The sequence below is a fragment of the Tachysurus fulvidraco genome, chromosome 5 (genome assembly GCF_022655615.1).
Source record: "Tachysurus fulvidraco isolate hzauxx_2018 chromosome 5, HZAU_PFXX_2.0, whole genome shotgun sequence".
NCBI lineage: Eukaryota > Metazoa > Chordata > Actinopteri > Siluriformes > Bagridae > Tachysurus > Tachysurus fulvidraco.
In genome coordinates this window covers 19,853,328-19,880,002 of record NC_062522.1, presented here as the reverse complement: position 1 = coordinate 19,880,002, position 26,675 = coordinate 19,853,328, and the positions used below count along the sequence as shown (strand labels likewise).

General features: G+C 37.2%; 3 protein-coding genes across 8 annotated transcripts in view; all 3 read left to right on the top strand.

The window, feature by feature from the left end:
* The window catches only part of LOC113643268 (potassium voltage-gated channel subfamily KQT member 2), a 42,128-nt gene extending 38,753 nt beyond the window's left edge, over positions 1 to 3,375 (top strand). For 5 of the 6 annotated variants that reach the window (XM_027147446.2, XM_027147445.2, XM_027147448.2 and 2 more), the window contains 2 exons: positions 1,552 to 1,675; positions 2,137 to 3,375. In XM_027147446.2, the coding sequence (XP_027003247.1) occupies positions 1,552 to 1,675; positions 2,137 to 2,862 (850 nt within the window). In that variant the 3' untranslated portion in view covers positions 2,863 to 3,375. Of the gene's footprint in view, positions 1 to 12; positions 109 to 1,551; positions 1,676 to 2,136 lie in introns of all 6 variants that reach the window. The other variant, XM_047814257.1, reaches the window with a different exon arrangement.
* Positions 3,376 to 14,704: 11,329 nt separating this feature from the next.
* On the top strand, positions 14,705 to 18,118 carry arfrp1 (ADP-ribosylation factor related protein 1). Its single transcript, XM_027147429.2, has 7 exons — positions 14,705 to 15,049; positions 15,152 to 15,239; positions 15,328 to 15,410; positions 16,299 to 16,380; positions 16,714 to 16,784; positions 17,105 to 17,205; positions 17,507 to 18,118. The coding sequence occupies exons 1-7, from the start codon at positions 14,957 to 14,959 to the stop codon at positions 17,592 to 17,594; spliced, it is 606 nt and encodes a 201-aa protein (XP_027003230.1). The 5' UTR covers positions 14,705 to 14,956; the 3' UTR covers positions 17,595 to 18,118.
* Positions 17,778 to 25,435, top strand: stmn3 (stathmin-like 3). The gene is given in 7 exon segments (XM_027147430.2): positions 17,778 to 17,799; positions 19,113 to 19,222; positions 19,225 to 19,405; positions 22,191 to 22,286; positions 22,483 to 22,661; positions 22,978 to 23,169; positions 23,634 to 25,435. Coding segments are annotated over 7 exon segments (840 nt in total). The 3' UTR covers positions 23,694 to 25,435.
* Positions 25,436 to 26,675: the final 1,240 nt, after the last annotated feature.

Sequence of the window (26,675 nt, the reverse complement as noted above, 5' to 3'; positions counted from 1 at the left end):
TTGCTTTGCCAGGATAGATATGATATTGGGTCCTCCAGGTCCCACCACTCCCCGCCATAAGAAGTATTCAACCAAAGGAACCAAAGAGTCGCCCCAGTTCTCACCTAGGTTAGGACGCACCAAACTGCATCTCGTGCTCGCCTTAGAGCTATATTTTAATTTTTTTGCTGATTGTGCTGAGTGGAACGAAAAGCAACCTGTTTTTGTTTCACACTACATGACTTATAACATGTATAACATTGCTTCGTGGGATGCTCAGTTAACACAAACAAGGTAGAAGAATGAGCTCTATTACTGTACTGGATTGGTAGCTGAAATGTGACATGTTTTATTGACATTTACAAAATGGCATAAAAAGCCTTTTTTGTAAAGTGTATGTGTGCTCTGCATGATCATTTACATGGCAGCAGCCCTGAGCAGTAATTCCTTCCTGAGTCCTTCAAGACGGCAGTTGGCATCTTTTGTTTGTTGAGACTGAGCATGGTACATGTCCAAATGCTGATTCACTCGAATACAGTGTATCGTATACATATCCTTAGAAAAGAGGATTTAAATATCATACACCATACAGGTAAGTAATTAGTAGCTGAACAAAAACAGGTTGAGCTGTTTTGCTTGCTTCGCTGTATGAAATGAATAATCTGGACCGAGCAAAATGCAGCAAAGGTGCCTATGACTAAGTAGAATTGTAATTTCAACAGTCTTTTTTATGCATGTTGGCATGACATATTTTAGGGGCATGCCATATAATACACAACAACCATCCAAGGATGTCTGAGTATCAGGTATATGTAGGTAAGCTGATTTCAATATTAATTTAATTCCTTTTTTTATTCCTTTTTCTTTTCTTTCTTATTTTTTTTACTGGTTAATGCTCTGGTTAATTCAAGAAACCTGGATGAAATTCTAAAGCAAATTTGAAGTGTTCTGGAGAAACATGAAAAAAATATTTTCCAAATCATTAAAAGAGAATTCAAATATAAAATTAAAAGATTTTTTGGAAAAAAAAAAAATCATTGATTAATAATAAAAAGCATATCATATTTTGAAAAATGTGTCTGACATTTATTCAAGTATTTAGAATACAATTATGATTAGTTTGGAAAACACATGTTAATTTCATGGTAGTTTATGGCTTCAGTGGCTGTTAAGTCCAGTGACACATTGTTCAAAAACTCTATTTCAATGAACATGTGTAGATATAATCCTTATGGTGAGCCGGGCTCTTTGTCCATTCTTCTGTCTCTCTCTCTCTCAATTATCTGGAAACACCTGTTCATATCATGTTCCACCATTCTGCATGCTCTCATTCACGTACATAAAGTTCCAATAGAGAGCTAGTGAATGAGTGCAGGATGTCCATATAACTCCTCTCTACTCCTGTTCTACTTTCCTCTGTGTATTTTACAATGTTTTTTCCTGAACACACATTAAACAAGGCAATGCAGCTGTCTCTGCATATTTTTTGACATAATAAGGCTCGTATTTCCTAAGTTGGTTCTGTAATATATGATATAGACTAGATGTGTTTCTTTTTTATTTGAACGATAGGGTTGACCAGATTGTTGGCAGAGGTGCTCCAATCACAGACAAGGATCGTCCTAAGAGCTCAACAGAAGCAGAAATTGCAGAGGACCCAAGTATGATGGGAAGGCTTCTGAAAGTAGAGAAACAGGTCATTAGACATTATTAAGTCTGGTTTGGTAAAGCTGCAAGTTTTAGAGATTCTCACATTCATGCATTCAGCATTTTAGGTTTCTTTACCTGGGAAGTGCATTTCAATGTTAAACACAAATAAGAATAATTCTAGTAAACTCCTGTTCACTCTATAAAATCTTGGTTCCATTTTCAAAATTTCAACAAATGTTTGCCAGTACAGTTGTGATTTAGAATTTTAACCATCAGCCTACGGTTCTTCAAAAGTGTGGATTAAACTACCAGACTTCAGAGACTGCTTCTGTGGAATGAACTACATAAAACGTTTGTCTGTGTGTCTGTGAATGAGTGTGAATAATTGCTAGTGGGGTTTGTTCTATGTAGATAATCAAGTTTTTCCAAAATTGGTGATTTTCAGTTGCAATGTTATACTAGCTTGTACCTGAGGTGTCATGTTTTCCTAACTCTGGTCTTGAACAGGTCATGTCAATGGAAAGAAAACTTGATTTCTTGGTGAATGTCTACATCCAGCGAATGGGAATCCCACAGTCTGAGACAGATGCCTACTTTGGTTCTAAGGAGCCTGACCCAGCCCCGCCATACCATAGCCCAATTGAGCATATGGATAAGTATGGCTCTATTACCAAGATCATCCGTTCCAACAGCTCAACGGGTCAGAAAAATCTTGATGCACCTCCATCTGCATGTGCTAACCAGAACAACTGCCCTCCATCCACCTCTTGGCAACCCCATTCCCTTCCTGGACCGCCTCAGTGCTGCAGAGGCACCTCTCCAGTAGGTGACACCTCCTTGGTGCGAATCCCACCCCCACCAACTCATGAGCGCTCCTCCAGTGGCCATAATGGCTCCAACCGAGGCTCTCGTGGTAGTGCTGTGGAAGAGGTAAAGCCTGAAGCTGTGTCACAGCAGCAGGCAGGTGCTGACAGTGACACCTCCATCTCAATTCCTTCTGTGGATCACGAGGAGCTTGAGCGCTCCTTCAGTGGCTTCAGTATCTCCCAGTCTAAAGAGAACTTAGACTTCCTTAACAATGCATATTTCACTGGCGTGACACGTTGCTCCAAAGCGAGGCCCTACATCGCAGAAGGTGAGTCAGATACAGACTCTGAACTTTGTGCCCCTTCACCTCATTCTGCCACTGGAGAAGGAGCATACAGTGACAGGGGCTGGTCTGGTCCCAAGTAAATCTGAAAGTGAGCTTTCAAAGTCGGATTTTCTGCTGGGGGTGGTAACCTCTGAAACCAAACACAGGCCACATGTGGCAGGAAGCTGTATTTGTTAAAACCACACCTACTTATTACATATACAGCACAGAAATCCATGCCAGAATCCTGGTAGTAATGCCAACTGCCTAAATGATGGAGCTTTCTGGTACTTAAGAATTTCCTAGACAGGTGGTACCTGTACTTGTGGCTGTGACCTCTAAAGGTGTCATTCTTCTTCTGAGAGACAAGCATCTGCTGCTCAGTCATCGTGCATCTTTCCTTAAACAAACTAAGCAAGAGAACGTCAAAGTAAAAGATAAGTCAGCAAGACTTAAAAAAATGGCATAGTTTGTCTTCACCTTAAGTCACAATGTTCTTCACCCTCATCAGACCACCCTTTCTTGTCTTTTCACTCTGTCTTATTACTTATTAGTTTCTTGTTGTCCACATAAGCCCATGGATGCACTTCAAAATATAAACGGCTTTAAAATGGTCCAATAGTCAATATCTTCCATCATGCCAAAATACTTTTTCTAATAAAATTGTACTCCTATAGAAACAAGAAACAATTTACTTATATATATATATGAAAGGTACAAAATTTCAGTGTATCAGGTTTCAACCTTTTTAACTAATTACTGATTTTAAAGATTTGCATGAATTCAGAATATTTATACAGTTTATTTTATACAAACCGGTGGCTTAAAAAAGAGGAAAATAAGAATATTTTATGCAGAAGCTTTGTTCTTTTCGTAAAGGGAACTTATAAATCTATAAATATAATGTACTATTACCATAACTATTGACACATTTAACGAATCACAGTGTATGCTTAGATGCTTAGATCACGTGCAATTTCTGCACCACAAATAATGCTGTCTGGAATAAAAATAATTGAGTACTTGATGTGATAGGTTTAATATATTTTAAGCCAACTTTTAAAAGTCAGACAGCGTTCTTGTTCATGGATAGTCAGACAGTCAGACAAATCCTTCAATGCTGTCTGTTTTTTCCTAGAACATGAGCACATTCTAATATAATGTTGCATCACAGCTTTTGTCCATTTGAAGTTCTAATGTTTTATTGATTCTTAGGTGACACTAAAGATTAGTCATCAGTTGACTTATCATGACATTGCACAGTTCTGAACACTTATGTACTTTCCGCAGCGGTGCATCGGCCCTATTGAGTGAGCGTTCCTTTGTGTATTTTTGCCTTATTTCACCTGTCGTATAAAACCTTCACAAAATCTTTTCTGTGTTACACAAACATACAAACTGCTCACACATCCCTGTCATGCAGTTTAGCATTCTCAAAGGTAGGAGTGGATGATAGGGTAAAACTGTAATATCACTTGATATCATAATATTAAGCTACTTTTGACAAAGTGACACCAGTAGTTGTTGTTTACAAACTTTAGAACAGATCTCACTTTTTTATGACTTCACTCTGTATCACACTCCCCCAAAACACAGGAGAATGTGTATATTATATTTTAATGGAGTAACAACCGGGATCGTCTTCTGACAATAGGGATATTGCTTCTACTGGAACTCAAGCCTTGTGTAAATTGGTTCCAGTGTCATATCTTAGCACATGTTTACTATTCAGTCTATAAAATAGCCCTCAAGTGCACATTCCACAAAGTGCATTTTTAAAGACAACAACTTAGTTTACATCATTTTCGTCTTCCATGTCTTACTTTATACAGAACAGACACCTCTTAGAAACACTTTCGCTGAACCATTATGTCTATAGCTTTGTTAAAGGGAGAAGATTTATACCATGATGAGGACTCACATTTCTGAATTGATTGGTATGATTATAGTTGCAAATTAATTTAGGATAAAGCATGCCACACTAATAATGACAATTTCAGGTTGAACTGTGTTAAAGTCTAATGTTACATAGGAAAGGAATCGATATGCAGGCCTTAACTTACACACTGTATATGAAAAACTACACTGACATTTCTCTCATGTCCATTTAGAAGGTGATAGACATGTTAATAAGTCATTTACAAAGCTCAAAAGCTCATTTGAGCACACAGAAATAGGTGTCATGGTGTATAATACACCAGAAATATGTGTCACAGTCAATGATTTGTGTTTTTATTGCATTTCTTGTCATCACAGCTGCCTTGCTTGGTTTGAAAAAGAAAGAAAAAAAATAAATTATTTGATTATTTTCCAAAGAATATTCTGTATTTTGCTAAATTGCCTTTGGTGTTTTGTCCATGTTTTCTGTAAAGTATAAGGGTCACCTCACTGCAAATCTGTTCTAAACACACATCGTGCTTGTGAATGTATTATTATTTTTTTAATTAATGTCTCAAGTGGCAATTACATGATTTACGTTTAGATTTTAAAAAACAACATTTTTAATATCCAAGCTTTTAGTGGAAGAAAAACTGTCTTTGCAAAGTCTGTATCTTGAATGCAACATGGTGGCGTTTGCATTGTGTTATATCTCTCCGGTCTCCTGTCATATACATGATTGTTTTAAACAAAAGGCACTTTTTTGTTTCCTTAAAGGAATTAAACGCTTGCCAGCATGTTTTAAACCACTGAATGCCATAAAATATAGCTTTTTATTGTCATGTAGCATATCCCTTGTGTAGTCACTCAAATCCATGGGAGCTGTATAATAAACTTTGTATTATTAGAACAGATTATTATTGCTTTGCATTTTTGTACATTCTGTATAATTATCTAGTTCAGATGTCTTTTAATAAAAATACTTCCATATCCAGATACGGAATAACATAGATATTTCATCTAAGGGTGAAAAACATGAATAAAAATGAAGATTATAGAGAGGTTTATGAATAATTTTCTCTGGAATATTACACATTACAGGTTAAAAATTTCTATGCTTGATATTAAATAACAGTACCTAAGCTGTTTTCCCATTTAAAGTCGGTTGGTATATTTAGATACCATTATTATTAGATTTGCTTTCTGAGGCTACCAGGAGGTTAATAAATTAAACCCTCCTGTAATAAATAATAATGCTATATGGTATAAAGTATATGCTGGCATACTTTATAGACCAGGATTTAAACTGAAATGATACCTGTACATCTGTAGTAAACTTTTTTTACTGTTGACCTGACATTTTCCTGATAAACGCTACAGCATGAATACCTGGAAAATGTGAACATTTAGAGAACATTTAAAGCTATAATAAGCAAAGCCCAATCAGACTGTGTGTGTGTTGCATAGCACAAGTCTAACTAATCAAATCAAGACAATACACATGGATTATACTTGTCACAATTCATATCACCAATAAAGAACAATTTCTTGAAATGTTACATTAGAAAACACTGAATGACTCATTTCTAGATAAAGGGTAAATTACTGCTTTTCGGGTTTTTTTTTTTTTTAGAAGGACAGCAACTAATCATCTATATTCAGCAGACATCCAGCATCATATTTCTATATGGAGGCAGAGTTAAACATGGAAAATATGGAAAGTTTGTGCGGGTATTTAAAATTAATGTTACTCACTTCCAATTGAGTAACAAATCCCATGAAAAATCATGAATGTTAGCATCCCTATCTTTATTCAGTCCTCTGAAGCTACGTTTTCTTTCACACTATTAGGGTCTGTTCAGCCCTTACCCCCGTATTTTGTAATTCCGATCATCTAAGGATAATAGAAGGTTATACAGATTTTCTCTTGGTTGGTAAACCAAATGAAAATAGCACTAAGTTATTGTACTGACTTTTTCATGACACAAGCTAACCATCCATAAAACCAACTGAGAGAGAGAGAGAGAGAGAGAGAGAGAGAGAGAGAGAGAGAGAGAGAGAGAGAGAGAGAGAGAGAGAGAGAGAGAGAGAATGTGAATACTTACTACTAATAGGATTACCTTCTACCATGCTAAGTGTACACACCACTTTCTACTACAAAGTTACTCCATTCCAATCTGGGAAAATATGTGCAACCTTGAGGTTCTCTCATAGTTCCTGTTCTTTCGCTGCCCACTTGTGTTGCACCATGTGTACAGCAGCTCTTTGAATTCTAAGTGAATATTCCTGGAGTGAATGAAAGAAGAAGGAATGTGCCTTTCCAAAAGAATGTTTGAGACTCACTATTCCCATTTATCCCCAATGAAGTGTCCCTTTCTATCTCCCATCCCTTCTCAGATTTATACACTTATCAAGCTCACAGAAACTGAACTGATGAAAACTGGAAAAATACCAGGAGTTTTTTTAAATATTTTACTCTCTAGTTTGGGAGAGAATGTGCCCCCTCAGATTCATGTTTTTGGCTATCATGTTTGTGTTATCCTGCTGGTGTAGCCCGTCCTCCTCATGGTCAGTAGCTTGTGTCCTGGGCTGCTTGTAGGCACACCACAAACTTCTTGTCAAGTCCAACCAAAGTGGCCATTTTCCTTTTCCTTTATTCTCCTTTACACCAACAAGGTGTTTCTGCAGAACTGTGCAAACCTTCAAGAAGTAAATGATAAATGACTACATTGATTCAGAAACCCTTGAAGAAGCCTGTTAAGATGGCCAGAAATCAGAAGGAGCTTTCATAAGTTTCATAAGACATACTGAGCAGTGTTTGTGATAAAAGCTAGGCGGTCGATGTTGCAGTCTCACGGGCTGTGAGGAGGCACATAGGCAGGTTTGGATTTGCGAAGCACCTTGGAAAGGTCAGCATAGAGTTCATGGATCACTTCACAGTACCACTTCACTCAGGGTTAAGGAATTTCTATACTGGTGGAATGACACTGCAAAGACAAGAAGTTAAAGCAGTTTTTTTCTCATGTGACTCACTCATCATTCTTCCAGAATATGTGTGGGTCACAAGTTGACAACAATGATTTACATAAATGTGGCTATAATTTTATGGCTATAATTTGATTACCTATGAATTAAGGGGTTATATGCCATGTAACTTATGTAAACATATGTAAATGTAATTACATAATTGATAACAATTACCTTCCTAGTAGCCTACAAAAGTTGTTATAGCAATTACCAATCATTTATACCTGATTTCTGTAAAGTGCTATAACTAGGTCAGTGTTCATAAGCAAATAATTTGCATATATCAGTGACCTAATTCAAATCAGTAGTAAAGTTCCAGGATACACAAAGTTCAGAACTGGAGAATACTGACAGAATATTCAGTATAGAGAATAATGAATTGAATTAGATCATTAATTTGATACATTCCAAAGAAAGTCTTTCTGAATTGTTATATAATGTTGTGACTACTTGGATTTAGTGGCAGTGCGAAAAGACAGTTGTCAAGCCGAATGTGCTGTGTGACGTTTATGGGTGCAAAACAACTTGACACGGCTACCCCTGCGGTGCACCTCAAACTACTGAAATTTGCACTTGTCTTGTGTTGATTCTAATACAGCACTAATAGCTGTGTTTGTCTCTGGTGTTAAAGATCATGGCAGAAAATGGGAAGCTTGTAGTGAGCCATCAATAGAGTGGATCAGACGTGATGTATAGCCTAATCTGTTCGGCTGCATCAGTAGAGTTGCGGGATTCAAACCGATTTTCATTCATGACTGACATTTCAATATTTAGTGTTGTTAAGGAAATAGCTTTTTTACTAAAGAAAATATGTTATGTAACTTCTGAAGGTCAGTACTAAATGAAAAATAAGATCTTATGGCTATAATTAAAATAAAAAAAAAAAAATCAAACTAAGCCCACTCTTGCTCACTGCTGCCTATGGGCCACAGGTAAACATTTTCTGCCCTGTTCTGCATATATGCGACTGTAGTTGACTAGGGAGAAACAGTAAAGTCATCACTTCTGCCCTGAGTCCACTGCCAATTTTGAATACTCAAAAACCCTTCAACAGATGGTTGTTGCATTGTCAGGAGCCAAAATCGTGATCTCCTGATCATAGGGGGTATGCTTTTCAGTTGTGCCACTTTGGAGCCCAATATTACCCAATGTGTATGTGCTAACATTCTCTAGATAATTTACATCAGGTGTTTCTGTTACACAGGGATGTGTTACAGTCATGGAAGATACAATGGTGGTAGTAATTTATGTATGCCACCTGTTCAGGTCCTGGTCATAAGCCATGATAAAAGGCCTCCTTGTTATCACAGATTGTTCCACTTCCCAAGTGCGCCAATCACAGATTGCCTCAGCTTTCAGCCTCTTTGATCTCAACCCTCAGCACCACATTATAATTCAATTCAATTCAATTTGTATAGCGCTTCTAAAAATTTCCCATTGTCTCCAAGCAGCTTCATAGAACTATGGAAACATAAGAGAGAGAAAAATAAATAAATATATAAGAATAAGAATAAGAAAAGATAAGGATTAAAAATAAATAAATGAATATATACAAAATATATACAATTTAAAATAAGATTAACTTAAAATTTATGATACTATATATCTATCCTATCCCTAATGAGCAAGCCGGAGGTTACGGCGTCAAGGAAAAACTCCCTGAGATGATACGAGTAAAAAACCTCGAGAGGAACCAGGCTCAGAAGGGAACACATCCTCATTTGGATGACACTCTATAATAAATAGTGTAAATGTAAATAATATCCTTTCTACAACAGTTTATAATAACTAAGGGGTTATTGTAAACTCTGAGTTCAGCACAGACCTGATTGCTGATCAAGACCAGACCATACAGCTGACTGACACAACATTGGTTCAAAGGAAGGCATGACAGTCTCCAGGTGGCTTCATACACAACAATCCCATGAGAGACTGGCTGACCATGCAGATCAATCCCTGGTATTAACAAGGGTGAAGAAAAACATTGACTCTAAATAGTCAGTCACCTGATCAAGTTCTGTCGAGTCAGATGGCGATCCAATCATGGATAATAATTCTGGAAGACTGTTGGTAAATCTCTCTTCAGTAGGCTTATTTTTTTGTGGCTACCTATATGTTAGTACTTCGAAAGAGTAAAACATGTGTCTAGATTCTTGCTTGACATCAATCTTATCATCATGAATAACTGCGACACCTCCTCCCCTGCCTGTCTGATGTATATAACTATAATCTGGGGGACAAGCTTCGGGTAATGCGATAAACTCGTTCTGTTTAACCAATATATCTGTTTAACTCAGAACACTAAACTTCTGATCAGTAATCAATTCATTAGCCATAAGTGCTTTGGATGCAAGAGATCTTATATTTAACAATCCTAGCTTCAGATCAAAGGTGCTGGAGCACCACCTGGTCATCCAGCAGTTCAATGACCATAACCTGCTGTAAGCTACATCGCCAAGCCGCATTGGGATGGGCCAGAGCATACTACAGCATCAGACATCACCTTTGCTAATTTACACACCTCTACAATATTACTCTTGGTAATCTCTGACTGACAAAGGCGTATATCGTTAGCTCCTACATGGAAAACTACCTTTGAGTACCTATGCTTGCCTAAGACGCTAAGATGTCCTGCACCCTGGCTCCCGGAATACACCTAACCAGTCCTGCTGGAGCCCGTAAAGGCCAAGCTAATTTCACATGCCTTAAGATGGAGTCTCCTATAACCAGAGCTCTCAGGTTTCTCAGCAGGTGTTTCACTGAGGAGAGCAAACCTGTTAGACATGAGAAGCGGAGAGAAGTGGTGCTCCCATGGGCAAGCCTTACGGTTAGCTTTGGCTTTGCGACTTTGCTGCCGAGTCGTCACCCATTCGCCCCGCTGTGAGGGCTCTAATGCCAGGGTTGGAGGGTTACTAACTCCACCTAAGGCATCCAGATTTTCTCCCACAGAAACTACACAACTATCGCTATCCCTCTCTAGTGTCTGGATGTGCACCTCTAAAGCTGAGATCTTCTCTGTCAGAGAGCTAATTAACATACACTTATCACCAGAATAAAGTAAAATTAACGCTAATGATGGAGGAAGAATCACTAAACATGCTGAAGTAATACTACACACTGGACAACCGACCAAGAAAAAGACACCTCCTCAATCACTTACAGTACATACAGTATACCACTTCAGTCAACACCCAGGAAAAAGCTGAGGTGCTCCTGAGGTAAAACTAACATCTGAAACCTCACAGGTTATATGCAGTAGTATAAAAAACACAGAATACTAGATTATTTGGTAACTTGATAGACTGTGGAAAGGCTGAGGTTTAGCAAATCTATAAACAATCTATAGTATGAGCTGTAGAAGCTGTAGAACCTGAACAAGTTTACAAGATTTTCATATTTTATTAAATAATTTCTCTTTTCACATAAGCTACTGTATCTTTAAAGAGCTACCACTTCTTTAAGGGCCAGATTCATACAGATTTGTTTTTTGTAATGAATGTAAATATGTATAAACTAATGTGAGCAATTCCATGAATAATTCATTAATATCTGTAGCTGGTTGCAGTCAGACAAAAAAAAAATTTGTACAGTATCACTTTACTTTTTTTCCAGTTGACAGTTTTTTGTATTAAATATACTGTACTGTAGACAATCAACAATTGATTAGAATAACAAATGGAATAGGCATGTGTCATTCCCACTTAAAATGACATTAAGTTTATATAAGACATTAAGTTTGTAAATATACATTCTTAAGAACCAGAATAAAATAAAATATGTATGCCAATGTTTTTATTAGTTGCTATGTTCCTTCGAGTTTCTCATTCTCATCTAAAAATACTGAAACAGCAAGGTTTTGGCTTATCTGAAAGACATTACTGGACCCTCTGCAGTTTGCCTACAGAGCAAACCGGTCTGTGAATGATGCAGTCAACATGGGACTGCATTATGTTCTGCAGCATCTGGACAGACCAGGGACTTATGCGAGGATCCTGTTTGTGGACTTCAGCTCTGCTTTTAACACCATCATCCCATCACTCCTCCAGCCCAAATTAACCCAGCTCTCCGTGCCCTCCTTTGTCGGTCAGTGGATCACCAGCTTTCTAACAGACAGGCAGCAGCTAGTGCGACTGATAAAACTAAAATCCAGCATCCGCACCATCAGCACTGGCGCTCCTCAGGGTTGTGTCCTCTCCCCACTGCTCTTCTCCCTGTACACAAACGACTGCACCTCTAATGTTCCCTCTGTCAAGCTCCTAAAGTTTGCAGACAACACCACACTGATCGGCCTCATCCAGGACAGTGACGAGTCTGCTTACAGACTGGAGGTTGAACAGCTGGCTGTCTGGTGCAATCTTAACAACCTGGAGCTGAACACGATCAAGAGAGTGGAGATGATCGTGGACTTCAAGAGAAACCCCCCTGCTCTCCCCCCACTCACCATCATGGACAGCATTGTTACAGCAATGGAGTCATTCAGATTCCTGGGAACCACAATCTCCCAGGACCTGAAGTGGGACATTCACATAGACTCCATTGTGAAAAAGGCTCAGAAGCGCCAACTGAGGAAGTTAAACCCTTAAAGTAAAAAAATTTGTAATGTCCGCAACACTTTTTAAACTCCCATCTTTATTAATTAATTAAAAGAGCAACGTTTCGACCCTGTTGGGTCTTCTTCAGGCAAATGAAGCACATTTGTCAAAAAGGGGGGGATATATAGGCCTTGCAATCAACTGACCCACCCTGTGATATCAATTAACTTAATTGGGTCTAAACAAGCCTAATAACCCCACCCTTTACTCAATAAAAAGAACACGTTCATAGAAGAACAATACAATGAAAAACCACTGCAATGGAAGAAGCAGCTCCACACCAGCATACATGCTCAAAAACAACATGAAAACCACCCCACATTTACACAAAAGACCACAGAAAAATAGTCAATAAAGAAATAGACAATTTTTCACAAAAAATGTATACACATACATATACATGTGTACAATAGTATGCACATACACCCACCTACACATCTATGCATACATACATACATGCATACATACACACACACAAATACACATGTACATATATATATATATATATATATATATATATATATATATATATATATATATATATATATATACATACACGTACATATACATACACACACACACATACATACATACATACATATATATATATATATATATATATATATATATATATATATATATATATATATATATATATATATACATGCTTACATACATACACACATATACATACACCAATACATACACATATACATACAAATACAATATATACATCCATATCCCCACTCCTTAGTTAAACCCTGCCACAGGATCTGCTGAAACAGTTCTACACTGCCATCATCAAATCCATCCTCTGCACTTCAATTACTGTTTGATTCAGCTCAGCTACCAAATCCAACCTCAGAAGACTACAGAGGGTAGTCCGGACTGCTGAGTGAACCATTGGCACAACTCTCCCCACTCTCCAAGACCTGTACTTCTCCAGAGTGAGCAAAAGGGCAAAGACAATCACTCTTGACCCCTCACACCCAGCAAACTCACTCTTCAAACTGTTGCCATCTGGTCGACGCTACAGAGCCCTGAGCACCAGAACGACCAGACATAGGAACTGTTTCTTCCCTCAGGCAATCCATCTGATGAACACTTGACATACACTGAACACACAACTCTATTCTTACATTATTTACTTAAAACACAAACTTACTTATTTATATTTCAATTTGCACATTTATATTTCAATTTGCACATTTTTCCACTGTACATACAACTGTCTATATTATATATGTTCATGTCTTATTAATGCCATTCTGTTTACACTGTGGAGCTTCTGTACTAGAACAAATTCCTCGTATGTGAAAACATACTTGGCAATAAAGATCTTTCTGATTCTGATTCTGATTCTGTTGTTTTTGTTATATACTGATAGTGTTTCAGTTTGAAAGCAGAAATGGAATTTTTAGAAAATAGAACTGTAGAAACGATTTAAAACATGGCACCATTGAAAACACCCATTTTATCAAAAATATTGGAACACGGGACTGACAGGGTTTTTTTCTTGCTCAGGCGTTCTCTGTTAGATTGATTGATTAAAATTGCTATGACTGTCTAATGTTGGGAAAACCAATTGGAGTCATTGAACAAACTTTAGGTATGGCCAGTAAAATAATTTGGAGTGTCCTGAAAAAGAGAGAATCCACTAGTGTACCAAAAACTAGAAATCTAACAAGCTGGCCAAATAAAACACTAGAAACATTGTGAATGCTGTAAAGAAAAAAACAGAAACAACAGTCAGTGGCATGACCAGCAACCTACACATGGCAGGGGTAAAGATATCACAATAAACCCTTGAAAGAAGACCTTCAAGGCCAAAATACAGATGCCATACCACAAGTTAGTGGTAAATCTCTCACCAAGTAATTTTCTCGTCTTTGCTTGCTTGACTGGATACTGACAAGCTGCCTTTGTTGTACAAAATTAGATATACCTGTACATCACACAGGATAAGGTTTTCTTCCAAATGTTGTTACCCTTTTGTCACAAATGAAAAACATTTGAATGATATGTTTGATCATTTATGTTTGCATATTTTTTTCACACCTTTACTTTCATAAAGATGGTTTGCAAAAAAAAATAATAATAATAAAAAAATATAATAATAATACTACTACTACTACTACTACTACTACTACTACTACTACCACTACTACTACTACTACTACTACTAATAATAATAATAATAATAATAATAATAATAATAATAATAATTTTATGAAAGGCATGAAGGGTTTAAGTATTACATCTGGAACTTGTAAAAGAAGAAATATTGTCTTGCAGTCATCAGCCTTAGTGTCAGCAGTCTTCAGTAAAGAATGTATTTTCTGTATAAATGTCCTTTTATACGCCAGAGCAGTAGGTGGCTTTCACATCTCTGCTCTTTGTTCATTCACTGCTAATAAGGCCACAGACGAAAGAACAAAACTACAATTCCCACAATGCCTCACGGTAAAGGTTTCATAGCGGAAGTGTTAAGCTACTTTAGTGAGGACAGTTTCATAAACACTGATATGTTTCAGGATTATTATTTATGAATCGACTCTGGTACTCTTTAGCTAGTAATACATAGCTCGTGTAGACACTCTTGTGAACGAAGCTAGCATGATAGTTTGTTTCCAACAAATTAATGTTGCTAACGTGACGTGAGCCTCGAAGGAAAAGTCACTTTGTTATACATTTCAGGATGTACACCTTGTTGTCGGGTCTTTACAAATACATGTTTCAAAAAGACGAATTCTGCGTTTTGATTCTTGGACTGGATAATGCTGGTAAAACGGTATGGTTTCTTATCCGGCTTTATTTGTGTACATGTTAATCTGACTGTATCGGTTTGTGTTTGGTCTCTGAGGAATATTTACTTGGCTTGTGGTTCCTCTAGACGTTTCTGGAGCAAACAAAAACGAAATTTAGCAAGAACTACAAAGGAATGAGCCTTTCCAAAATCACCACCACGGTCGGTTTGAATAGTAAGTGGATTTTTTTAGTGTTTTACAATGTTTAGGGATATTAACCCCACAGCATATAGATGACATTGTGCATGTCTCTGCTGTACAGTTGGCACTATAGATGTGGGGAATGCACGGCTCATGTTTTGGGATCTTGGAGGACAAGAAGAATTGCAGTCACTATGGGACAAAGTAAGTGTTATTTATTTCTCCACGTTGACACTCATTTGAGCCACGTTTCTGTACCTGCCTGCTGAAATCATCCAGCTTTGACAAGCTCCCGACTGCCGAAACACAGTGAGCTGGTCAAACTGGAGGACCGTCTTTAGCCAAAAACATCAGGTTGTGAATAATTACAGCTGTTTTTATCTATTGATTAATTCATTTTCTTATTCGTTGACTGTTTTATCCTGGTCAGTGTTGTGGTGGATCTGGAACTTATTCCAGGAGCACTGAGCATCAGACAGGGATTTACCCCCTGATTCTGATGCTACTCCAGAGGTATCCAATTTTATACACAGAGATCTGGTGTTGGTGCAGGTTTTAATGCCAATCAAGCAGGAGACAAACCTGTTTAATCAGTGTAGTTTGGCATTCATTAGATTACGGTGTGGCTTCTGTTTTAATAGGAGTGAAAACCTGCTCCTACACCAGCCACCGACATGATCAAGTGCACTGAAGAACGGTCAACCTCCTACTAGTGTGTTTTAAGGATGGGCAGAAACCCGAGTACTTGAACACAGGGTAAACAACACAGGGAGAACATGAGCAAACACTGAGCTCAGGCTCAGACCAGAGGAGTGGAGCTGTGATGTGACCATGCTGCCTAACTAGGTTGTAAACACAAAAGTCAGGGAACCTATAAAGCAAATTTCTGCGTCAACTTAGCGTAACTTCTTTGTTGGTGAAGATGGTCTACCAATTTGGCAAAAAGGTACCTTTTTGAAAAGGTTTTGGCAGCTGGTACCTAGACAGAACTCACTGAATTTATCTGTTTTGTGCTTACAGAATAAAAGTAAGTGCATTTTTGTCCCATGGCTCACCGTTATCAATCTGTCTTATTTTCTATTTTCTTCTTAGTACTATGCAGAATCTCATGGAGTTATCTATGTAATTGACTCCACTGATGAAGAGCGTCTGACCGAGTCAAAGGACGCCTTTGGTGAGTGTGAAGTCTGTAATAAAGGTGCATTATTCAGGCCTTTCTGCATAATAGCTCAAATCAGTGCCATTGGCATCCTGATGCTTGCATTTTTAGGTGATCACTATCAGTGTTGGCTAGTTACCATTTTTGGCTACACATGTTTTATAAACTTAACCTTTATTATCTCTATCTCTCATGTCCAACAGGTAAAGTAAATTGGTGGATATGGCATTTATGTTCATGTTTATTGCTTGCACTATAAACTTTTTTTTTGGTAAGAATTTTTCTATCTTTATTAATGACTTTCTTGCTTCTGATTTCCTCCCCCAACCCCACCCACCCCCATAAAAGAGAAGATGATAAGTAGTGAAGCTCTTGAAGGTGTTCCTCTTCTGGTTCTTGCAAATAAACAAGACGTAGAAGTACGTATTCATATACAGGTTTTTGTGTAAGCATGTTCCACTCCAATGACTTATTTTGATTGTAGTCACTAGATGGGGCTCTGTTTTCAACTTAAATCCTTCAAACATTGTTGAGTTTTTTTATTTTTTTTTATCAAAGTGTTTTTCTTTATATGGATGAATGGATAAATGATAGCTGTAAGTCATGGCACTATACGGACTTGTAACCTCTTGCATGAACACATTGTTGCTGTGACATTTAAGGCATTTGGCAGCCTATGTTCTATAATCTGGTAATAAAGTAGGCTTGACATTTTTTTTTACCTTTTTTTTACCCTTAGAACTGTTTATCTGTATCTGATATTAAGACTGCATTCAGTGATTGTGCACCCAAAGTTGGTAAACGGGACTGTCTGGTCCAGCCTTGTACTGCTCTCACAGGGTAAGTCTCTCTCTCTCTCTCTCTCTCTCTCTCTCTCTCTCTCTCTCTCTCTCTCTCTCTCTCTCTCTCTCTTCTCTCTCTGTCTCTCTCTCTCTCTCTCTCTCTCTCTCTCTTTTATTATTTAGTTGTGGCTATAAAAATAGAACCAATCTCCCCTCTTAATTTCTAAAAAGGAAAGCTTTTATTTAAAAAATGAATATCAAGCAGGTAGTTTATATTTCACACATGTATGGTCCTGTGTAATAATAAAACTCTTCTGTTATTACTGTAGTTACTTATATGCTTATCCTTCTTTTTTCAGTCAAGGGGTAAACGAAGGAATTGAATGGATGGTGAAGTGTGTGGTTCGAAACATTCATCGTCCACCTCGACAAAAAGACATTACATAAACCCGTGTTTAGTGTGTGTGTGTGTGTGTGTGTGTGTGTGTGTGTGTGTGTGTGTGTGTGTGTGTGTGTGTGTGTGTGTGTGTGTGCGCGTCCTGATTTGTTCTGTAAGAAATCAGTCCAGTTGGATTTTATTGCAGTGGTTGCATTTATCCCAGCTTCTTCTCTTACACTAAAGCACCAGCTATGGACAGAAATGTGCTCATGTGTAAAATGACAACACTGTACATTGATGTTAATATGTTTTTTAAAAGTACAAATTAAACGATGGACAATTTGCTTTGACAGTGAATTCTGTTGTAAAGCAGATGCTTATCTTGGTGCAAAGTTCACTGTCCTAAGGGAGGGGGTGGGGGTGTCTGTTTTTTAAGACTAAAGTATTATCAAAATAATCTAGACATTCTTCATTGAACATACAAGTAGTTTTTGCTCAGCAACTTAGTTTCTTCTTCATTTTGGAATCCTATCAGATCAGATATTTTTAACTTCTGTAATGAATTCTATAATAAACCATTGTTGAAAGTAAATAAAGCCTCAGAGATATCTGGTTCTTTCAGACATCAGGGGATGCAGGAACTGCATACGTTTTTGTTACATCTTCTATTGATTCACGTTCCAGGATCAAGTGTAAGCCTAAACCCAGACATCTAGTGTCAATCAGTGGCTGTGTCTAATTTGATTAATTTTTTGAATATTATCTTACACAGTCCCATGTGAGTGTTTATCTTTCTGTCTGTGTGAATTTCCCATCAAACCTAACATCAAACTCACTCCTTCCTGGATTGTCCAACTCCCAGTGATGTGAGTCGACATTTCTTTTCCCCTCTCCTTCCCTGGGTGCAGTTCTTCTCCTGCCTACTTCCTTTAAAGTGTTAATAAAAGGCAACATTTTGGTTCTTTCATTTGTGAAACACTGACAGATGTACAGGCACATCCTTCACCACAGCAATTAAGCCTTATGAATAATCACTAACGTGAGGTATTGTGGACTTTTGCTTTGTGTGTGTGTGTGTATAACAATAACACATTTAAACTTTAGCTTATATGGAATATTTAAGCTAAAGTTGAAAAAGCTGTCCTGGGCTAGATTTTAGCACCTTCAATGTGATCAATGTGACACCAGCCATACTTCAAAACTGATCTTGCTCATGAGTTGTGTAAGAGGACTGTATCGTTTTCTTGTTTTAGTTCAAATCATTTTCCAGCAGCAGTAACATGCATTATTGCACATAGTCTTGCAGGAAGTTTAATAAAAGCAATAAACATCACTGAAAGCCACATCACACCACAGCAATCATGATGAAGAATTTGTTTTAAACAGAACAAAACACAAAGTATTTAACATTGAGATGCTTTAATAAATGCGTTGTCCCACGACTATATTTTGTCATGCCACATTCCTGACCTGATTTTCTTCTGTTGTGTGTGTGTCTGAAAGAGAGAGAGAGAGAGAGAAAGAGAGAGAGAGAAACTCTTTGTTGTCAGTTGCATAAGCAGAAAAATCTGCCCTTTGTTTCCTAGACAACAGCCCTTCATACCTCCCCACACACCTTCAACAAAATGCCGTTGCATTGTCAAATTTCTTCACCAGATCTCTTACCTCCTGCGCACCCGGTCCCCTCCCCTCACTTTTTTTCTTCTGCTTCATCTCCCCTCCCTTTCTGTCTCTTGCTGCATCTCTAGCTCAAAAGGCACCTCGACATCACTTAACTCCCAGTCACCTTCCCTTTCCAGCTCGCATTCTTTCTCATTTCTCCATATTTCTGTCCTCCATCTGACCAAACCCAGCACCGTGATGGATAGCACCATATCAGGTAGGGCCCAAAACAATATTTACTCATGAACAGGGAATCTGCATCATCCATGAATTTACAGGGTATCTCTCAAAAGCTGTGCAGGGTGATATATTATCACAGAACATAAAATGTTAGATAACACTGAAATAGCAACATTTATATGGACAGTGAAAAATATATATACACCTAATGTTATGATAAAAGCTAAACATATGTAGGGTCCTTAATTGTGTTGTGTTTGCATTGCAGTTTTCTAGGGCAGCATGCCTGGGGCAATGTGTGTGTTATTTGTCTTGTCAAGAAACAGGAGTTTTCTCAGATCATATGTCAATAAACTGTAAATGTCAGTTCTTGAATAACAGGCTTACAGAAGTACCACCCACTCAGCCTTCCTTCAGGGAAGACCATCTCTGAGTTTATTCAGCACCTGCTCTTCATATATGATATTAGAGTTTACAGGCTTTTATTAAATCTTGGACCCAGAGAAGTCTCTATAGCTGTGACCCGGCATTGAGTGACACTTGCAACCGATCAGCAAACAAAAAGGATAGTAAATAAGATGTTAATAATGGAATTGTTTATAGCATCAGAGCCCAGCTCATTAAAAACATTAGACTCGGAATATTTTGGATCCTGAAAAGTCATCAGCTCGCTGATGATAAATGACACAAACAAACCCACGCCACCCTGCTCGTGACTCACACAGTTCCAGAAATATCCTTCACCCATATTGGCAGAAATGTTTTCAGTAACTGCTTATGTCCATTCTGTTGCAACTGAAGCCAGTACTGAAGTGATGAGCTCAAGACAAGAATGAACCCTATATGGGACCCTATATTACATATTTGCACACACTTGGACACCTAGAAGTAATTTAGAGCAGTCAGCAAAATTACTAGCATGTTTGTGGACATGGGAAAGAAACCATAGAAGAAATTCAAATGGTCATGAGAAGTACAGTACATTCGTATGCAAAAGTTTAGGAACCCTGACAATTTCCATGATTTTCATTTATAAATATTTGGGTGTTTCAATCTATCAAATAACTGAAGGACACAGTAATATTTTAGTAGTGAAATGAGGTTTATCGGATTAACAGAAAATGTACAATATGCATCAAAATGAAATTTGATAGGTGCATAAATTTGGGCACCCTTTCCATTCTTGTTAAGGCCAGAAGTGGCAGGCCACGTAAAATATTGGAGAGGCAAAGGCGAAGGATGGTGAGAACGGTCAAAAACAGCCCACAGACCACCTCAAAAAACCTACAACATCAAATTGCTGCAGATGGTGTCACTGTGCATCGTACATCAATTCAGCGCACTTTGCACAAGGTGAAAGTGTACGGGAGAGTGATGCGAAAGAAGCCTTTTCTGCACACACACCACAAACGGATTGAGGTATGCAAACGCACATTTGGACAAGCCAGCTTCATTTATAATGGAAACGCACACTTGGACAAGCTAGCTTCAATAAGGTGCTGTGGAGTGATGAAACAAAGATTGTGTTATATGGTCATAACAAGGGGCGTTGTGCATGGCGTCAAAAGAACATTCCAAGAAAAACACTTGCTACTTGTTACAGGCTATAGGAAGCATCAGGAGGCTGTTATTTCTGCTAAAGGAGGTGATTGTTCTGTTGGGGTGCCCAAATTTATGCACCTGTATAATTGTTTTGATGTATATTGCACATTTTCTGTTAATCCAATAAACCTCATTTCACTACTGAAATGTTACTGTGTCCTTCAGTTATTTTATAGATCAAAATGAAATTGCTGATCCAAACCCAAATATTTATAAATGAAAATCATGGAAATTGTCAGGGGTTCCCAAACTTTTGCATACGACTGTACAGTATGTGCAAAACACTTCACAGGCTGTAATCAGACACCAGGATCGACCATCTGGCAGAAGCTTTAGCAAGAGAAAATGGAACTCTCACCTAAAAACGATTTCTACCTTACATGGAATGAGGAATAGGAGATTGAGACTGAATGGATCATGTTCATAGATTATGACTGTTGCAAAAAGCTGAGGGAAGTCATCAAGTAAAAAAAAAAGAGGGCTTCTAAATAATGCTCAAGGAGAGCAGTAATGGTTTATTTGAGAGGTGTAGGAGAACCAGAAACTGCAGAAGAAAAAGTCCAGACATTGGAGAAGTATGAGAGGTCATAGACGAAGTCTTTTAGGTCTCCTCAAAACTGGTATTTTAGGTGGAGGAGGAGGCCGTATACAAGCTTTGCTGAGCATGTGTTGGGGAATGTTGATGTCTACTGGGGATATTCCAGGACATCCCAGTTATTTGCACATGATGATATTCACTTGGCTGCATGCAAATTGGAACAAAGACATGCTTCGAAGCATTTCACTGCTTAACATGAAGATGAAATTCTGCCCCTCCAAAGCTAAGGACTCTCTGGGGAAAAGAGTGTGTTTTGTAATTTTCACTCACTTATGAATAACAAATATCATTAGTAGCAGGTGCTGTATTAGGCTTTTATGGTGAATCCGGAGCTCAGTTAGTGGTTAGTGACCAAATGATTAAGGTCCCAAGTACAGGTTGAAATAAGTTTCTTCCACTGGGTATTGGGAACTACTTCAGCAACTTCATAGCAATGTTGGTGCTTTTCATGAACATCTTCTCTATCTGCTGTTATCTTTAAATATCTATTAAATGTTTGTGCACCATAACTAAATCACTTTATATTGTTACATTTTCTTTATATTTGTACCTGAATTGTTTATATTCTATTTTTATTGTAATAAAATTTGTATTTGAATTTTTTACCACTCTTTTTTCTTAGCCTATACTGAAAAGCTAAAGGAGATGTCAATGCTGTCTCTCATCTGCTCCTGCCTATATTCTCAGCCTCATCATCAACCCATCAGCCATTTTGAAGGTACGAAGTGCTTTTGATTTATAACATTGCTTTGGATAAATACTTTTATTTATAGCTAAACTAAATCAACTAGAACATGTTTCCCTACAGTATCAGTGTGCTACCCGCAAGAATATGCTGCCATATAAATAAATGTATACTGTCAAGTTGAGATAATAAAGTTGAGTTACATAGCGTAGTTTATTTCTCTTTGTAGATATGGAGGTAAAGTCCCTGAATAAGCGAACATCTGGTCAGGCTTTTGAGATCATCCTGAATAGCCCCACTGATCTGTCACCAGACAAGCCTCAGAGCCTGTATCTGGCAGCCCACAAGAAGGAGCCCTCATTGGAAAACCTGCAAAAAAAAATGGATGCTGCTGAGGACAGAAGAAGAGTATGTTTGACATTGATAATAAAAAATAGCAGTGACAGTAAACTTTGAATTCACCACTGACCAACATTCTATTCAATTAATATCACAATTATAATAATTTCCTACACATACCTTATACAGTATGAAACCTAACTCAGTTTAAATGAGCTTTATTTTCAATAAAAATAAATTACATTTATTTCATATAGCATTTTTAAGAGTAGACTTACTTACGTCCTACAAAGACATTTACAGAAGAGTATTTCATTCCCTTTGGCTCTTTAATGTGTCATCTTTCATTCTACTTATCTCTGTTTCTATCTTGCTCTGGCTACAGAATCTGGAGAAGCAGATTTTGAAGCAGCTGTCACAGAAGCGTGAACATGAGCGGAAGGTTCTCAATAAGGCTCATGAGGTTAATAACAACTACAGCAGATTAGCAGAAGAGAAGCTCAATCACAAAATGGAAGTGAACAATGAGAATCGCACAGCCTATCTCACTGCTCTAAAGCAACGCCTGAGGGAAAAAGTAAGCTTCTCCTCTGTGTTTGTTCAATTTCTATTTATTTTAAAATCACATATAGCAGCTTTAATAAGATCATCAGTCAGATGAGGCATATGTTAGCTGTGTTGATTCTAAAAACTTTTAAATGCTTTTTAGCTTTTTAATAAGCTAAATGGATGCGAATCTAATGACTTTGATTATTCCCCACCAAAAAAAAAACATGCTGCTTAGCCTAGCTAAACTAAAAATAGCCTGGCTAAAATGAACTGTTGGTGCAGTAGTCCCATAGTGCTAATAACTTTCTTTAGTGTGATATTGTTCCAAAACTTCATCCCTCGTCTAGACCCGAGTTCTACTAATTTTTTTGCCCAGATCAACACAAACTGAAGTAGCATAATTTCATAACTGAATCAGGAGATATAGGCATATTTGTAATCAAATGGTAAATGGTATAAATTATTTATACCATGATTTCTGTGTTTTTCCAGGAGTTACATGCCACAGAGGTTCGCAAGAATAAGGAGTTGCAGACTGAACTCTCTGGCTAAACCATACACAATGTCTTACTAAGGCCTATCAGCCTTGGTTTTGAGGATGGCCACAACATCTAATAGTCATTCTACTTGCCTGACCTTCATAAAATATCAACTTGGTTCACATTTACAGTGCACTTTCTAGAATACTCATGCATATACTGGTTTTGGATGAAAAAGTAGGTCATCCCCTGTAGTTTTTCAGTCTGTTAAAGCAATATGACTCTTACTGAATGCTAACAACAATAAAACAACTAAAGTGAAGCATAATGACTTCATATAAAATCTTATTTGCTTTCTCTTATTCAAAAAGTCTCTATTTGTCATATTTATTGATTTAACATCAAATATCAAATCTTTTGACCTTCTTACTAATGAAAATGGAGGAACGTCTGTCAAATCTTACATGCATTAAATGCTCTGTGAATATGAAAGGATATATAAAGCAAATTTTTTCAGAAATTCATTCACATTAGCTAATGCTATTTAGCTAATGTTGTCTAGCTTCTTGTCACAATATGTTTATTATATGCTTTGGTGACTGGTTAAACAGATTGGATGAACCAAGCAAAACAGAATTGAACTTTTACACTATTCCTGCCACTAACGCCACAGAAATTCCAATGCACAAATCACAATGGTTTTTTTAGCCAATTCTAAAAAGAACGTGTTTCAGAGCATGCGTGTGTTTGTTATGAATATTTATTGTTTGTTTGTGCCTGGATGTGGTAGTCTGATGGCTAAGGTTGGGCCGCCTAATGGAAAGGTTGTGAGATTGAATCCCAAGTCCACCAAGTTGCTGCCACTGGGCAAGGCTCTTAACCTTCAGTTGTGGAAAAATGAGATAAAAATGTAATGACTGATCTCAGCATATCTTTACATTCAAATAAAATATCACACAGAAAAGTGTGTTATAAGTGGTATAAGATTTAAGAACCAATCAATGTAGAAAATTGATTATTTGGTCAGCATGAGCATTTTGGGTTGAGCACAGGACAGCCCTTATGTTTCCAAAAACAATTTTTAAAGGTAAAAATATACAGTTGAGAGAATTCAGTGAAGCAAGGGCAAGACTCCCAACTGTTTTTATCCAGGTGGGACTATACCTTGTAGCAGTAATTTATCCAGATAACAAGAATAATATTTTACCCATACTTCCAAAAGGGCCAATATTAAAAATAATTTTACTTTCACTGTCATTTGGTTTCAGACCCCTGCAACCTTTAAAACAGACAAAGGTACGCAGGTTTTCATATTGATATCTCCACAGTGAATTCATCAGACATCACACCAGAATTATGTTTGCCGTATAAATCTTTCATCATTTGACTTATCAAGTAAGTCGTTTTAAAGATTTAAATCTAAACCAAACGTTATTTAGTACTAAAATATAAATTTATAGTCCCCTCTGAAAAGTATTGGAACAGCAAATATGAGATAAGAAATCACTATCAGTTTTCATTTACTAATATTTACACCTATATTTGTTAAACAAATTAAAACATGGGACTTTTGGTTTGTAGACAATCACATTTTTTTAAAAGATCGATAATATTGGTACGTTGATGTTCTGAAATAAAATAACAATAGAAAAGAAAAAATAATACTAATAATTATGTGCATATCCCTTGATTGCATAAAGTACATCCAGCTGTTCTTCCCTTGTGATACTTCTTCAGGCTTGTACCCCTTGTAAATGTTTACACTATAAATATCTGTACTATTGATTGCGCATATATGCTATATATAATTCTTTGCCAGCATTAATTTTTTTAATAAATATTAAGAATTTTATTTAAGAATAAATTCTGCACATTTAAAAAAGATTGAGTGAACAGTTTTTGTGAATCAATTATGTCAGTGATACAGAAGAACATTCAAAACATATTAAAAGAGTTCCTGGATGTAGACAATGGTTTGCAAATAAAATGATCAGACAGACTATTTCCATTATTTCTATTTTTTATTTTTTGATAGCAGTGAACAAAGATGAAGATCCCAGACTTTAACAACCTGCACTATAACAGAACAACACCATCTGTGAGTTGGTCATTAAAAGGTTTGACTCAAGCTTAGATTGACTTAAGCTAATTTACAGACATCAAAGGCAGAAAGAATCTGGGCCAATCATTCTGCCTAGAGATATAGTGGGTGTAGAGATGTTCCCCAAAGGCAAGACTAAATTGTTTGAGCATGCATATTCGTTCAGAGAGTTTGTCTGCGACAGCAAAGGTGTTTAAGTGGTGACACCAAATAGCATTTGCATCCCCGGAGAATGCACAACATTTTTGAAGGACAAATTGCTTCACACTGCAAATCCTGAGAAACAGACTGTCAACAGAGGAACAATCTTTTTATGGTGAAATGGATTACACATTATGGACTATTGCAAAGTCCTTGAGTAGAGGATGGATTATGGGCTATTGACCATAAAACCAAATTCTCAAGATCTTGTTGATGCCTTCAGTGTGAAAACTGAAATAACACATACACTTTTTCCCTCAAAATAACTTGAGCACAAAGGTTTTCAGTTTACTGCTGAAGAAATACTAAATGCCTCAGGCGATGTGTGAAGCTTTGACATTTTGAAGTGCTGTTGAACTAGCAGCACATGCCAATGTGCTGTGTTTCATCAGAAAACTGAAAGACTGGTGCAACCAGGAAGAATAGTTGGTGATCATGTTTGCTGTTGCAATAATTTTAAAGCTAATAAACATAAAAAGACCCCTTTGTGATATGACAATTATCAGGATCAAGAGGACATGACTAATGCTGTGAAAGAGATGTGGAGAAAAGAAAAATTCTTAATATAGATCTGTGCCTAGCTGAAAAGAAAGATTCACTCTAACGTTTATTAATCACCAAGTATCTACAAGTCCTAAATCTCTTTAAAGAGTACTGTATGTAACACTTAATTTATGACTTTATAAAACAGCACCATCTGCTGGACCAATACTATGCTAACCCTAAAACAAATGACTAAAATAAAAAAATAAA

What these genes read in the sequence shown, in the direction of transcription:
- arfrp1 (XM_027147429.2), top strand. Translation starts at nt 14,957, where the DNA reads ATGTACACCTTGTTGTCGGGTCTTTACAAATACATGTTTCAAAAAGAC. An exon ending in TGGATAATGCTGGTAAAACG is followed by an intron (nt 15,050 to 15,151) that starts GTATGGTTTCTT and finishes TGGTTCCTCTAG; the next exon opens with ACGTTTCTGGAGCAAACAAA. An exon ending in TGCAGTCACTATGGGACAAA is followed by an intron (nt 15,411 to 16,298) that starts GTAAGTGTTATT and finishes TTTTCTTCTTAG; the next exon opens with TACTATGCAGAATCTCATGG.